The 16,588-nt window shown below is 46.6% G+C and overlaps 1 protein-coding gene across 2 annotated transcripts in view; it reads right to left on the bottom strand.

The window, feature by feature from the left end:
* F13A1 (coagulation factor XIII A chain) overlaps positions 1-16,588 on the bottom strand; it is a 157,374-nt gene that overhangs the window by 8,171 nt on the left and 132,615 nt on the right. The window contains exons 12-14 of one of the 2 annotated variants that reach the window (XM_073225174.1): positions 15,477-15,764; positions 10,287-10,447; positions 6,394-6,734 (exon numbers count right to left, since the gene is read on the bottom strand). In XM_073225174.1, coding sequence (XP_073081275.1) covers positions 6,672-6,734; positions 10,287-10,447; positions 15,477-15,764 — 512 coding nt within the window. In that variant the 3' untranslated portion in view covers positions 6,394-6,671. Of the gene's footprint in view, positions 1-6,393; positions 6,735-10,286; positions 10,448-15,476; positions 15,765-16,588 lie in introns of those variants that run through there. The other variant, XM_036998363.2, reaches the window with a different exon arrangement.

Below are 16,588 nucleotides of genomic sequence, written 5' to 3'. Positions count from 1 at the left end.
GTCACTACAATAGGTGTCACCTACAGAGCACAGATTGTATGCCAAGTAGTGACAAATACAATATATATACACTACTCAGATGCATGAACCCTGTCCAAGCACCCCCTCCAACTGCCACTGCCCTCCCCAGGCCTATGGGCTGCAGGTTGGGAATCCCTTCCACACAGGTAGGCTAGCTTCACAGGAACATTCCTGTGCTGTGGAAGGCAAAGTGCACCCTTCTAGGTCACCGATGACAGTGACAGGGGAAATGTAGTATCTGCAAGGCTGGCCCATGTGTGTGGGCCTTCAAGGCTGGGCTTTAGATCTGAATATAGTTAGAAGATTAAGCTTCCTCAGCTAATTTCACATGTCACACCTAATCAGTTCGCTTTGGGATTTCATCTCTGTAACTAGCTTCTGGTATGGGTGTATGAATACTGCCCAGCCTTCCCTGATACTGGAGCAGGGAGAAGGCTAGGCAGGTGGGGTGAGGAAGGGAACAAGCACTTCTCCGGTTGTAGATGGTTTCTTTTACAATTAATGAACACTGAGTGTCCCTTTTCTGACATTTGTCTCCTGTGCCCAAAATTTAAACTTCTTTTCCCTGATGGCTGGAGATGATAATGAACATTTGAAACTCAAAAAAACCAAATAGAAAAGCCTACCCAATATTTAATATCATTTTTTTCTGCTTAGGGAATCCAGGGGGCAATATTTCCCCCCTTCTTTGGAGCACAATGGAGTATACACATAGTATTTCCATATTCCATATTGATTTAAGTGATGTGCCATGCATGGTATCTGTAAATGCCTATCATGGGTGAAAATGTTCAAATCTAATACTTTAAGAAACCTGCACTGCTCTCTTTTCTTTAATTCTGTAAAAATAATTTTGTGTCAACATACATATTTCTGATTTCTTTGCTCTCATAAATAAAGGGGGCCTTCAGTAATCCAGAGGAGGTTAAATAAAGAAGAAACTTTTCTGTGTATTCATTTCTGAGAAGGGCACCATTACTCAGACCAGAAAAAGATAAAGTGTTCATCATATTCAGCAATATCAAATTCTTTTCCATGTGTTTGATGGCTGTAATTTTTTTCAATATGTCATTTAAAATATCTGTTTTGAGATGGATTCATTGACACAGAAAACAGACTGGTGGTTGCCACAAGAGAGATGGGGAAAAGGTGAAATAGGTGAAGGGGGAATAATTAGTGAGAAGGTTTGGTATCTCGATCTGGGTGATGGTTACTTGGGTGAATACATGTGTCAAAATGCATTAAGCTTTACAGTAAGATCCGTGCATTTTACTGGGTGTCCCTTGATAAAAAAGTAAAGTTAAAAAGTTAAAAAATTAAATACCTGTTTTTAAAAATCGACATAAAATATGATGATTTTCCAAGTTAAACACCATTCACCGATATTGACATACATTGAAATGATTCTTATCATTTGTGCCATTTCATGATAAGAAGCAACTATTATGAGTCTTTGCTAAACAAGAAAGCTACTAACACATACATACATTTTTTGGAAGAAATTACTTTTTAGGAAATCAAAAGATCTGATCCGCAGAGTATGTGCTTTACAATAGGTAAACTGAATTCAAAATTGAAACTGAAATGAAGCAAAAATTTGAAAAAGATTGAATCTGGTTGGCAGCATAATCACATGATTTACTAGTTCACCTCATGGTCCTTCAAGTGCAGTCAGTTTTGCATTACATATATTACCAGAAAATGAATTTTTTTCTCCTCTCCTGTCTATGGTCACTGCTGGTAATAAGCAGTTGCTGGTTTGTAAACTATGCCCACCAGCACCAGCACCACCACTGAATCCAGTTAACATCCTTAGTATTTACTAAATAATGCTAGCATTTTATGACAGGCAGTGTTCTAAGTCTGCACTGTCCAATATGGTAGCCACTAGCCACATGTGACTATTTAAATTTGAATTAATTAAATTACAAATTCAGGTCCTTAGTTGTACTAGTCACATTGCAAGTACTCAATAACAACATGTGGCTGCTGGCTATCGTATTGGGCAGTGCAGATTTAGAATATTCCCATAATCATAGAAAGTTCTATTGGACAATGCTGTTAAGTGATTTGCTTATATTAACTCATTTAATCCTCACAACCCTATGAGGTAGATGCTGAGTCTCTTTTTTACAGATGAGGAAACCGAGGCACAGGGAAGGTAAATAACTTGTTGAAGTTCACACAAATAAGTTGGGAAAGTGAGATTTAAATGCAGACAGCCTGGTGCCAGAGTCATTGCTTAACCACACCCCTATACTGACTCTGATTAATAATAACAATAATAGAAAGTTACATTTTCCTCAGTGTTTATTTAGTAATGTAGACATTGTGCTAATCATTTTATTTACATTATTTTATTTAATCCTACAGCTCTATGCCTTGGTGGGTAGACATTTTCATTATATCTATTCTGTTCACATGAAATTTAGAAGATAAACAAAATGCCCAAATTTATAGAGCTAGTAAGTTGGTAGAACCCAGGGATGAATCTTGGTATTTCTGACTCCAAAACACTCATCTTTAAACACTACTTACACTCTCGTCTCTGACAGCAGAGAGACAAAAATTGTAACATTTTCCCCCAGCTTGAAATAGCTTCTTTATTTTCTGAAATTTACTGAAGAATCCTTTGTAGTATTACCTTATGTTATCACTAAAATACCAGCTGAGCACAATGATTATGATTGACCCTGAACTAAATTCTAAAACATATATACAACCCAACTCTTTCTTTTTGACTTTATGGAAAAAGAATTAGATTCTTATGCCAGAGTATAATGTGACAAGGTAGCATTGGGGCCTTAATATATTATATTACTTGGTGATAATAGAAATTTCTGTTTAGGGTAAAGATAGAGATATAATTTAAAAAAATAACCAGTAGCCCAAACAGAGTAGGATAATACAATAAGTAGATGAAATTTGTTATTCTTGATGGTTTACTTAATATGTGTATTTCTTTTAAAGATTAAAAATAGCAAACAAGAAATGTATAGACAAAATTACATTTTAGATACCCCAGTTAGCAGTGATTTCTCATTTTCATCGTCAAATGTGCTGAGCAGAGAGATGGGTGTGTGCATTTCAGAGTGGTGGGCTCACTCACAGACCTCGTCCGGGCTATGCTCTCTGGGCCAATGGAGTCCACCCATTACCTGCTCCTCTGTGACCAACAACCGTGAATGGATGGAGAGTCAGCTACCCAACCAGGTAGAGCCAGGGCTGGTGGTGCCCCACTGGGACCCCCAGGGAATAAAAAAGGCTTCACGTAGAGCCCCCATGATGGGGACAAACGTATACAGCTTTTTCTTTGTTTTTCTCCACAAGTGGCTTAGCACAGTGCTGAGAGGCCTAAGTACCGTGGCTTGGTCGCAGAGAGTGACTGCATTTCAGGGAAGCTGCAGAGAAAGCATGATGGACTCAGGGTCTCAAAAGCAGGGACTGCCACTGCGTGTCCTTGGGCCAAGTCGTTTGAACTCTCTGGGACTTGGTTTCTTACATGATTATTGGGAGGATTCAGTGTGATATTACATGTGAAATGATCTGGCAGAGCATCTGAAACATAGCATTTATTGAAACTAAATACTGTTGAGAAGGGGGGAAATGTTGCCAGGGGACCATGAGAACCTTCTCATCTATGAGCTCCTCATGGAAAAATGATGTGATTCGGTTTCTCAGAACAAGAAGAGAGCCACAAAGGAGAGAAGCAGGAAGCCACCTCCAACACTTTTTGAAGGGAAGTGGAGAAGCCACCTCCCAGCCCTGCCCCACATTCCCCTGAAGGGCTGTGGAGACGGGCGGGGCAGCGACGGAGAGCTGGAGACAGGGACTGGGAGGCGTCACAGAGCCCAAGGGAGGCTGAAGGGAGAGATGGGCTCCGCTGGAGACATGGGAGGGAGAGTGGCCCAGGCATCAACGGGTAATTAGAACACAGTCTTTGTCTTCATTTTTTCTCCTTAATGGAAAGTTTCAGTTATTTAGGCTGTCACAGTACAAAACAAAACTAGAGTTACATCTCACAATTTACCCAGGGGCTGTCACCCTTACGTGGTTTCCCCACTTCTCACCCTTCCTCCTGAGTAAATGTCTATGAATCGGCTTGTTAGAGGAGCAGGGCCCAGGCACCCATCACAGCAATCTTCCCGGCCTGGCTCTTCTCTGGTGGAAATAGGAGCAGAAGGGGAATGAAGAGGATTCTGCACTGAGCCTCAGTAAGTGCTGTGGGTGCCAGTGAGAACACAGCAAAACCAGGACAGTCAGAAGGGACCTGGGCCTGATGCACCTATGCATTAGGAAGGGGCACCCCTTGCTGGGGTGGGTGCAGCTCCCTGAAGGGCTTGGCGAGTGCTGAGTGGGCTAGACTTGGCCTCCTCCACCCCTGGGTTGGGCAGAGTGTGCACAAATGTAGAGTAGGCCTCGGCTCCGCCCAGAGGAGGGTTCCAGCACACCCCTGGGGGTTCAGCAGGGTCGTTTCCGTGGCCTGTGTTATGCTCACTGCTGCAAGTGCAGGGTGCTGAGGCCTGGCTGGTCAGTGGCCCCTCATGCCAAGATTCTGCTTGTTGATGTCTGTGAATTCCCCCTTTTTCTAAGCCCTATATGTGGTGTGGTTGACCCTGGCTAATGCAGAGCTGGCCTGGGAGGCCACTGCTAAGAGGAAAATCAGTAGCCTTCCCCCATCTCAAAGAAAAGTCCATAAAAATGTTCTCAATGTTGAGGTTTTCTCCCATAGTTTTTTGAAGCATTTGCTACACCTTATTTACAGAGTGGGCACCAAGTAACTATTTATTGAATGAATTGAACAAATGAAGGAATAATGAATGAATGACTTGAAAAAGGATGACTAAATACTAGAAAATTCTTTCAGCCAACAGATCAAACAAGTAAGGAGCAAATGCATGTTAAAATCATATTTATCACTTGTTCAGACTGTTGCCGAACTTAGGGGAACCTAGCGGGAGGCAGCAAGGACCCTAAAATGCATGTTTAAAAAAATTAGGAAACAGTCAGTTCTCATTTTAAATGTTTAAAAAAGATTTTTTTTTAAGTTTGGAGGCACTTGTTTGTTCACTGTTGTAAATTTTAAAAATCATATACATAATACCATTGCTTGTATCTTCTCTTAGCAAAATTGTTCCTCGTTCAAATTGGAAAATTAGTTGTACTGGTGTTCCATGATGTTCTGCAAAGGCTGCAGGATTTGTTCCCCATGAAAATGCTAAAGAGCAGCTTTGGGATGGCCCTCAGAAGAGTTTATTTCCCAGGTACTGGCTGGAGGTCACCTGAGGAGCATGTGAATGCCCCTTCTCTCCCCCCTCAGACACCCGTGGGCTCTGCAGGAGTGGCTCCCACGAGAAGCAGGTCACACACTCAACACCCAGCAGTCAGATTCAGTGCCACCAGGTGAGGGCTACATTCGCTTCAGGCCAGAGGCCCACACACTGTCCTGAGTGACTCTCTGGGGTGTGACTGCTGGATTTACAGGCATCAGTGGGACTAGGCAGGGAGGAAGGGTCACTTAGCAGCAACAGCCAGGTCCTGGCACAGGCTAAGCATTCTCACAGACATGACCGATGTTACTTCTCGTAACGCTGAGTTCTACATGTGACTATAATCAATCGTAGGAGTAGTATAACAATTGTCAGGATGTTATTCATTCAGCAAAAGGGGACACAGTTTCAGAGAGAGGGAATGTGTGTGTGAGAGAGAAAGGCAGAGACAGAGACAGAGAGAAGGAGGAGGAGAAGAGAAAACAAGGGTTGCTAGGCATGGGGAGTGGAAGCTCTCCCCGTGGCCAAAGTATCATGCTAAGCTCTTTACATGGGTATTTCACTGGTCCCCCCCAGCAACCCAGCCGGGTCAGTACTATTGCTGGTCCCATTTTACATATGAAGGGGGTTGAGGAATTACCTAAAAGAAGCCCAGATAAGATGATGAAGCTAGAAGGTCCAACTCCAGCCATCTAAACTACTATGCATCTCTACAGAAGAGGCTGAAGGGCCCCTCCTGGTAGTCTCACTCTAGTTGACTTGGATGATGTCAAGAAAACTGTGAAACCTTCATTACTAAGAATGAGAAAACCCACCAGAACGATGTTCCCAGGCTCCACACCACAGATCCCAGACACCCTGTGCCTCTAGCCTGGAGACCAGCTGTATTCCCTCTGTTGCCCCCCACCGTCTCCCAAAAAATAGCTGTTGATTAAAAACCAGAATGCTAAAGAGTCTTTTTCTGACTTAAAGCATCTTACAACAATCAACACATGGGAAGGCAGAGAAAAATTCTAGGTCTGATTTTAATAAAATACACTTTTCTCATCAAAATATTTTGATAGCATGGGAAAGAGATGTGTGCTCATTAAAGTTTAATGAGTATGTCTCCCTGCCATTTTCCATATGACGTTCACACACGGTGACTCATGCGTGGTGGGTGCTGGGAATAGTTAACTGAGAGCACAGCTTAACGCAGTCGCTGTCTTTACCATCACAGGGATGAACGCAATCCCGGACCAGATCCGTTCAGATGCAGGGAGGTGTCCGCTGGCCTAGCCGTTCGGGTGGGGACTCAGCTAGGTGGGCCCAGTGCTGCTGCAGGTTGTCCTCCCTGTGTTCTAAGAAGGGAGCTAGGTGAGAATGGTGGCAAACTGGCTGCTAGGCATCTGCAGTCCCAAGGCTGAGCTGGGGACTCCCAGAAGACAGTGCTTTGGGCAAAGGCTTTGAAGAAAAGGGAGAAAGAAAAGGGGTTCTAATTCTTGGAAGGGCAGAGATGACAATAGCCTTACATTCACGCTCCTGAATCTTCACTGGACCTGCTGTTCAGAGTCCATTACAGAGCTCCCATCCTGCCTCGCTGGGTTTATCTTCACTAGTCCTCTGCTCCCAGCCTGGACTCCAGCCAGGGCAGGCTTCTGGCTGCTCCCCACACCTGCCACCCACCTTGCCCCCGCCCTGCTCCTATGTTTTCCTAGGATCTGGAGTGGTCTCCTCATCCATCTCTACTGCTTGAAATGTTATCCATGAGGGTCATCTGTTATTCTACAGCCTTCCTTCACTCCACTCAAACTCATGGGATCTCACCTCTCTTGAAAAAACAGACCCTTTATTAAGGTGTCTCCATCTCCTACTTTCTGTAAAGTAGTGTGACAGTAGTATAGCCTAGTGGCCATGTGCACTGACTTCCAAGTCAGAAAGGCCTGGGTTGGAAGTGTCCCTCCTTCCCTTATCAGGCACATGATCAAGTGGCTTAGGAACAGCTGTAATAGCAACAGTCACAGCAACTGACATCCGCTCCGTGTTTACCGCTGGTCGGGCACGGGGTAACTCATATGCTCACGACAAACCTATGAAGTAAGTATTGCCATTATCTTGCTATTACGGACGAGAAGCAGAAGTTAAGAGAGGTCACACAGTTATAAAGTCAAGAAAATAGGCTTTGAACTCAGAGCCCACTGTGCTACAGGCATTGCCCTCTCTGATCCTCAGTTTTCTCATCTGTTCAATGAGATTACAACACCACCCACCTCGTGGAATGGTAGGGAGGACAAAATAAGATAATATGAGAGAAGCATGACAGTAGAAGGCTCAGTAACTTAGAGCTGCTCTCATCCACACCACCAGGCGCTGGCCTCCTCCCTCCTCCTGTCGTAAGGGCTGGGGGTCACGTCCTCGCAACCCTCTGTCTCCCACCCAGCCCCACCATGTGCTGTGCCCGCACAGTCATTGCAGCAACCTTGAGAGCTCCTGTCAGCTGGGCTCAAGGAGATGGCCAACGGGTCTGGCATTTTCCCAGAGCTTCAGGACGTGTGTCCTAGGTAATTCTGGACCCCTGAGCCACTGTGCTTTAGTACTTTCACTGCATTTAGTTCCCTCTCCAATGCCTGTTTTATGCCATTTATGTGACTCTGCTCCCTGAGGTCGCCTGTGTAACATTTCAGTGTGACGTTTTCTTTCTCCTCTCGTGCCTGCTTCTCCCACTCGGCCTGTTCTCTATGTGCTCTTTCCCTCCCTTGGTCACTGTCAGGACGGAGACTGCCACCTTGATGCCACAGCTCTGCGTTTCACTTCTTCAGTAGGCTAAGCAGCATCCCAGGTGCCCAGCCCATCAGACAGAGTCTCAGGAACCAGGGCCTCCTGCAGCCTTCGGGGACACCAGGGCGGCTTCCGGAGTGTGAGGTGCTTTACCCAGGATTCCCTCTCTGCCTGCCCAGATTTAGCTAATGTTGGTTAGCTACTGTTGAGGTTGATACGGCTGACGGGCTTAGTCATTAAGGGACAGTTCACATGAGGACGGTCCCGCCTCCTTTCCTGAACAACTGTGGCACTGGGCAGAAGCCAGACTTTCTATTTCTCTCCTGTTGAGTCCTAGTCTAGTGGCCCTGCCTCTAAATAAGCTTTCTCCAGGAACAGCATTCCTGGTACCTTTATGGAAATAAGAATTTAAAAAAAACAAAACACCACGTCTCTTTTTAAAGTACACCCTCCCTGTCCAGGTCACTCAACTCGCGGGAGAAGGTATTTTGACTCTGGCCCTTGGGAACTAAGCTCTTCTTTAAGTAAACCCAGAAGATGACTAACAAATAATCCTCCAAGTGAATAATGTCTATAAGATGAAAGCTCTTAATTTCCATTATACATCCTGTTTATGAGCAGTGGTGCAGTTAGGTCTGGCCTTTGGCGGGAAAGGTTCCCAGGTTGAGTTCATGGGTGAGAGTGGGAACGGGTGCTCCACCGGGGACCCCCGCATAGCACAGGGAGAGCCAGCCGTGAGCCCATGGGTGGTGAGCAGGCCGCCCTGCTCAGCAGTGCCAGTACCTTATGTTCCTAAGATCACGTTCTCTCGGGATTGAAGGGACTTCTGGAGGAGCCTCCGTGCCACCTGTCTGTCTGCACTTGTCTCCAGTTCTGCCCGCAGAGCCACACGCTCTGTTTCACTCTGTCCCTTAAGGCTTCATGTACAGAGATGCTGCCATGATGGGCCTTGGCGGACCCCTGGGGCAAAGGAGCCCAAGAGATGTGATGATTTAGGCCTTTCTAGAGAGGAAAGGCCTGGCTTGTCTCCTCCACAGGCACTGCCTATCTGAGTTTGGGGGAGCCTCGTCATTGGGGGATGGATTGTATGGCATCCACCCCACAGCACTAGGCCCAATGTAAGTGGCCATTTTGAATGCTACCCAACAGTTATTAGTATTACAGATGACTCACGGCACATGATTCATAAGACGCAAAACATGCGTTTCCTCCCTGACCATGACACCCCCTACCTCTGCCAGCATCTAAAATATGAGACTTTGTAAAACTTGGATTTATCTATCACTTGTGAGGAAGGCAGCTTAGGATCTGTGCTAATCATTCTTCATCACTTCAAGAAAAAGGTTCTCCAATGACCTGGGAAGGTCTCTAAGCCCTGGACAAGGCTGACTATGCTGTCAGCCCCCAGGTGCCCTGTGGAGGCATGAAGGTGACCCAGAGATGTGCTTACAGACGCTTACAGACTCCTGAAACATGGGGGCATGCAGGCTACCACCTCTGTCTTCTGTTCCCACCCATCTTCAGTCCTCCTCTGCCAAATTCCTCCAAATGAAACATTTGGGCAGAGATTTCTGGTGGTAAGTGAGGGGACACTATTAAAGCTACCAGCTAAACAGGCAAAAACCATTTGGTGACAGAAGTCAGAAATGTGGTTATTTTGGTGATGGGGAAGGGGCAGGAGGGAGCCTTCTGGGATGTTGGAATCCTCTCTATGTTCACCTGGCTGTGGTTGCAAGTTGTATACATATATAAAGAGTCATTACCATCAGGTTGACATTTCTGTTTGCATATTGTATACAGTAAATTGTGACATTTACTATAAACATTTATATCTCAGTGAACAATAGTACTGTCCAAAATGCAGGTGAGAGGCCATCCAGGCGGTCCCCATCTTATGCCACGCCTGACCCACTCTGCTCTGGAGGCACTGAAAGTTCTAAGTATCTGTATCTATTGCACATCTCTATCTTCCTCCACAAGTGTGTTTATATACACAGGTTATTTTTATATCTGCAGCCACATCTATATATTTAAATCTGGAGAGGAGAGAAAATGTTATATGTGCATGTCTATTTATAGGGTGGTTTACTTCTTTCAAAGAACAGGAAGATCCTAGCTCCGTTTTCCTTCTTCTTTTTTTTGAGCAGGACACACAATCTCTCTCTCACACACATGCTAAGCCTGGGTGTCTAATCAAGAAGCTTGCCTTTCTACCTTGTCTGAGGTGCTGGAACTGACCTGGATGATGACCGTGGGGATCATCAGCACAGTGGACTTCTGCTTGGCCAGAACATTCTTGGTCTCGTTGACGCGGGCTGTGACGAAGAAGTGCAAGGATGCTTGTTCCAGCAGCTGGCCCATGTACTCGCCTGCTCTGACCAGCACCTCCTCTCTCTTGACTGGCAAGAGGGAAAACAAACATGCGGGGCATCAAGACCTGAGGGGGGATCTGCTCAGCTTTCCCCAAGTGCCCCCATCTTTTCCACAATGGCAGAGCATCCTGCAGGAACCCAGCATAGGTGAGGAGCAAATGGAACAGGGCGTCCATCAGGACAAACTCTCTTGCTTTTGGGAAAAGAAAGAATGTGTTGGAAATTTAATATGCAGTAAAGCCTTTCTAGAGAAAATGTGTGAAATTTTCCAAACAGTGCTTTTGCATTAGTAAAATGAAACACCGTGACAAAGATGCTCAGAACCACCAAGGACAAGGGGTTTTCACTGCACCTGCTTTGATTTGGGCGGGCAGGTCCCGGGATGGCAGATGTGGAGGGGGAGGTCCAAGGCCATTGTCCCATGCGCTGTCTCCTTGTGCAGTGAGAACCAGGAGAGACGTCTCATGCAGACCATGGGCTATGCTTGAGCAAGACTGTCAACCACCTAGATCTCTTCCTTGTAGCACCCCACATTGTCCTTTCCAAATTTTTCTGTACTAGCCTGACATGATTTTTCTATTTAAGAGAAAGAAGCTGTTGAAACCAGTTTTCACCTGAGGCATTCAACTTTCTCCCACCCCCTCTCCTCTGTGCAAATGCCTGTTACCTCAGGGCACTGACGCTGGCTTTTAGGTGTTGAGGGAGGATGACGTCTGAGGATGGGGAGTGGTTCTGGCTCCCCCTCTGCTCACCATCTGGGCTAAGGGCAGGGATTCTGTCCCGTGGCTCTGACCACAGCAGGGAGGCCCTGTTTGGCTGCATTGCCTGCTGCCATTTCCCACAGCCCAGCGTTCTAGAGAGCAATGGGCAGGGCTTCCGCAGGCTGAGTCTGGGCCGCGGCGCAGCCGGCTGGTGTGAGCCTGGTGCTAGTGCTGTTATTAGCCAGCATGCCCAGCAGGGAAATGGGTGACTCTGGTCTCCATCCCCCATGCTCTGAACACAGGTGCGAAAACATTCCTGGAATAGAAAGTCTCCACCACCGCTTCCCTGCCCAGTGTCTGCCTTCTGCCAAAGAGTCCTCCTCCTTGTGGAAGTCAGTGAAGGACAGAAGTCCCAGAGTTGATAGTTTAAAGGGCAGAGGGTGGTTCACTGTTGCCCTCCACAATGATCCCCTGTCCTAGAATGAGGGTAGCATGCTGCGTGGGGGCAAGCGTGGGGCACCGGAGGGCCTCCTGCATTGTGGGCCCACAGGCGAGGGTGTATCAGGCCATGCGCAAATCTTCACAGGTGAGTAGGTGCTGAGCCTCTGGCCCTCTGGCTGAAGAGCTCCGAGTCTTGGCTCCACATCCCAGCCACGTGGAGACACTTAAATATCTGCTCTGCTGGATCCCACCCCAAACCAATTAAATCCGAATCTTGGAGGCTGCGGCCCAGGCATTGTAAAAGCTCTGCAGCTGACTCGACTGTGCAGCCAGGGTTGAGGAGCACAGCTCTAACAACCAGGGGACTAGCCCCCCAGAACCAGCCCTGTAGAAACCTTGGTTCAAGTGGAAGGTACACCCTTCAACACAGGTGCTTGCTGCTCCACGTGTGGTCCCAGACCAGCAGCGTCATCGCCTGGAGCTTGTTATACACACAGCTTCTCTGCTCCACCCCAGCTTGAGAAGATCCCAGACAGAGTTAGGGCAGTCAGCGTGGACTTAGGAAAGTCTCAGTTTGAAGAATGAAACTCCTGCACACCAGACCCTACTTAATTCCTGGCAAAGGTTGGCCAGCCTAGACCAGTGGTTGCCAGCAATGTTGCGCCTCACTCCCCAGGGGATGTTGGGTAATGTCTGGAGACAATTTTGTGAAATTTTGTCAAAACTAGGGATTGCTACTGGCATCTAGTAGACAGAGGCCAAGGATGCTGCTAAATATACTACAGTACACAGGACAGCCCCCACGACAATTATCCAGCCTGGAATGGCAATTTGGTGCCTTGGCCAAGAAGCCCGGCCCTAGGCTGTGCAGAGATATTAGGTGGATTGGTCCATCTAGACAAGGACTAAATAGCTTGGCTTGATTGCTAGGCAGTCCTTTTCCATTCAGAGTCACCCTTTTGAACCTATGACCCTGCCTTGACCTTGGTCCTCAGAGGCTGCCTTTTTGAATGACCCTCTCCTACTGCCTTCTTTGGGCCTGAGCCTGGACCCTGCTTCTTCCGCGGCTCCCCTTGCCATTCATTCTCCAGATACATAAGACTCTGTCCCTCAGTTGGTTACAACCTCAGAGGAGCACCTGGGGTCTATTTTTCACTTCCCAGATTTGGATAGATGGAGTGGCAAGGTGACAGGCCTTGAAGATGCATTTTGCCTCTGGCTGCCATCAGTGTTAATACAAAAATGGACTACCTCCTACCTCTGGCTGTTTCTGGAGGTCTGTGTTTGACTGCTAGGTTCCTTTAGGCTGGTGGGATGTGCCTGACTTCTTTCTACCAGTCTTTACAGAGGCTTTTGCTGCCTTTGTAATGGCAGCATCAGGATCCCCTTTATTCTCCAAGGTAGAACATTCTCTAAATCATAGCACTAAAGAAACTGGGCTGTTCTTCCAAGCCCAAGAGAACAGTGCTCCTGAAATAGTACGTTATGTAAGTGCTATGTTTTCCCATTGCACAAGAAATTGTTCTAGATAAAGTTTATTAAACATGGCAAGAGAAAGAAGAATAGATTTTCATTCTGTGAGTGGTGGAGCTGGGACCCTGCCAATATCATTTACGGTATCTGGGGAAGGCCAAGGGAGCCACAGACTGGAGCTGCCTCATCTCTTTTCCAAAAAGCAAAGAAAACTAAATATAGCCAAGTGGAAATGATAGCACCTTTGAAGGTACTAGAAGGTTTAAGTTATTCAAATCCCGCAGGCTGATTCTATCAGCCTTACTCATCAATCTGGAAAGTATGCGTCCCATCCTGCTTGGAAAACTTTCTTTGCAATAAAGCCTCCTAGGAACTCTGACCTGCTTGGTCAAGGTCTAGAATCTTGTGACTTTTTGCAATAGGTTGCAATTTATTTTAGACTGCAATATGCAATTTAATGCCACCTTCCTGCAGAGAAAAGCAGGAAGCAGTCTCCAACTGCCTTCAAGCTATTCAGGACAAGCCTTGGGGTGGGCTGAGCAGGTGGGTCCTGTGTCTTAGATTTGATCAGCAGTATCTGGATCCATGACTGAGAGGGCTAATCTGTCATGCCATTCCAGCCTTCTCACTCTATAAGCTCCTTACTTCATTGTATGAGGGAGAGAAGGCAAGGAGACTGAGAGATGGAACCCCCATGTGGTGGGAAAATGATGGCATGGAGTTCCCTGCCTGGGGAGGGAGTGGCAGCTAGATTCCGGGTGGTGGGAGCTTGGGTACAGAACAGTTCCTGGGCTGTCGGACCCGTGGTTAGCCCCAGCTCACTACCATTGCCTGAATGGGACCTGACTTCTGTGACCTGTTTGGCCTCTAATTGCTCTGTGTGGCCTTGAACATATCAACACATAATTCCAGTTTCACTTTCCCCAAATGTAAACATGTTGCAAGTTATTTACTGAGAGCCTACCATGTATGAAGCACTTCACATATATTCTCTCATTTAGTTTCTTTCACATGCTCCTCTCTCACACCACATGCCCAGTATGCCACCCAAGCCGTTGGGCTCTACCTTCAGAACAAACCCAGACCTGACAACGTCCCACTACCTCTTTTCACGACCACCACCTTCTCCCACTGGACTATTGTGACAGCATCCGAACTAGTGTGGGCCTTGGCCCTACCGTCTCTTCTCACGCAGAAGCCAGGATTACCTCTCCCACCTTTAGGGATAGGAAAAATGCTAGATCTTCCAGTTTCCAAAGACAATACCATGGTGATTTCATAACTGTTAGCCGCATTACTGAGGCCAGGGAGATTTGCTTCCTCAAATTTGGGTAGGTTTCTCAGAATTAGGATTTTTAGGGGTAGTTGCTAATTTTTCTGGGAATATCTTTCTGAAACCTCCCAGGGTACTCTGGGACTTGGGGCAATTTCTGAAGCCAGAATGCCTAAAACATTTGAGATGAATGAACTTTGTAAAACTTGTATATTTCATACTTTTTCTTTTTTTTCTATTTCTGTGTCACACATTAGGTTCACAGAAATCTGAGGCCCTGATGTGTTTCATCCTTTCCAACCTGCTCTGTCTAACTTGACATGTTCTGCCTGGAGACCAGGTTTTCTGATTGGCTCATTTTGTCTAGTGGTTTGTGCCCCCTCAATACTAGCAACCCAAGGAATGTGGACGGGTGGAAACTGCAATCCCTAAGGTAAGCTGTAGCATATTGACCCAATCCAGCTTAAAATATTCTGAACTCTTATAGTAAAGAAGATGCTTTGGGAGGGCATGTATATAAGGGAGGTGAGAAAGGGGTCCCATGAGGGTTGATAAAGAAAGAAAAACCCTTCAGAGGCTCCTGGACACACATGTTGAATCTCCAGTCTCCTCTCCCAAGGGTGGGCTCTCCTCTGTCCCTGTGCATCAGACAGATCATCTTTTAGAAACAGCCTATATGCACAGCTTAGATGCCCCTGCCTTCCAAATGGTAAAGCAGAACACATCATTCCTTCTGCACAGAACCCAAAAGCCCTTCCTGACTTGGGAAGAGAGACACTCACAGAGGTCCAGCTTTCTGAGGGGTGTGTGTATCACAGACTTCCCCATGCATCCCAATCCCCTTGAGATCCCGATCCCACAGATCTGGGGTGGGGCCAGGGAGTCTGCATTTCCCACCAGCTCCCGGGGGGTGCAGATGCTTCAGGTCCTCAGCCCACACGTAATTTTCCCTCATGGGGCTCTAGGCTTTGAAAATTTCAGTGTTCACTTGCATGCGTGAGATATGAAGTCAAGTGGAGGCCTCTCTAGAAGTGGGTTTTCTCTTCACACTCCTGTGTGTGGGCAGCACTTTTAATTCTGACAAAATGTCATTAGTGAGTGTCAGCACTGAGCTAGATAGGGAGGCAGATGAGAGTCCCGGAGAGAAGAGCCCCCCTTGTTAGCTTACAGGACAAGGGATCCAGCCTCACGTCGAATGTCTCCTTCTTGAATTCTGCTGTGGAGACCCCGGTGTAGAAGATGATGTTGCCTGAGAGATAGGCTGAGACGCTGTAGTGATTGGGGCTATTGTTCTGGAAGGTGATGGTGACCTTGAAGTCTTTTCCCAGCACGGCATTTTCCACTTCAAAGTCCATGTCCACGTCAGACCTCGGCTTGATGATGCCTTCTGTGTTGACCTGTTTTTTAGCCCCATACATCATTGCGGTTTCTAGGGCCAGTCTCTCTTCCTCTTGACCTAGCAAAGATGCAGAGATAATAGGGAAAAAGAAATGCAATCCATCAAAGAGAAAGCCACATTAATGAGCACACTGTTGGATTGCCTCTATGAGCCACATAGCTCCCCTCTGGGGCAGGTGTCATCAGATTCTGCAAAATTGAGCTCCTGGGCAGTTATGACTTGCCCAGGATACCGAGTTAGGCAGCATCTCAGGGCCTATCTGAAAGGGGCTGGCTTCCAGTGTTGTTTCTCCAGTGCTGCTATTTCAGAGTTCAGCAGGTGGAACTGACAAAATGTAACTCTTCTCAAACTGTGGTGTCCATTTGCTTCACTTCCCAAGCCCTACATGAAGCTAGAATTTGGGAATCTCTAAGCAAAGATGTTTGGCAACAGTTGTGTCTTGCCATTCCACCTGCAGCGTGAGTTTTGTCCTATTCATTCATCTCCCTGACAAGACAAGAACACTCTTCTTCATCGTTCTCTCCCTGGGCAGCTGCCATCCTGCCCTCCACTCTTTCCTCTGTTGAATTCTGTCCCTGGCAAAGAGCAGAGATCACTTTTTCCCAAACAGGGCATTGGCTCTTACACTCAGATCTAGCAAATTGTTAACAAATGTTCTCTACAAAGATGCTTTAAGGCCAAGTTCCCTTGGAGAGCACTGGGTCCTCTAGTGGCTCCTGTATATTCACAGTGTTCATCAGCCTATCAAAGGTTCTGAGACTTGAGCTCTACAGCGAGGAGACCTATTTAACACAAGATTTCCCACAATCATTTGACACTGAACATATTTTTTTTGAGGGACACCTATGGGCAATTGGTGATGCACTGAAGTTCTAATGCAG

Source organism: Manis javanica, chromosome 16 (genome assembly GCF_040802235.1).
Source record: "Manis javanica isolate MJ-LG chromosome 16, MJ_LKY, whole genome shotgun sequence".
In the NCBI taxonomy this organism is placed as follows: domain Eukaryota; kingdom Metazoa; phylum Chordata; class Mammalia; order Pholidota; family Manidae; genus Manis; species Manis javanica.
The sequence above is the reverse complement of the archived record's forward strand: the minus strand, read 5'-3'. Positions and strand labels throughout refer to the sequence as shown.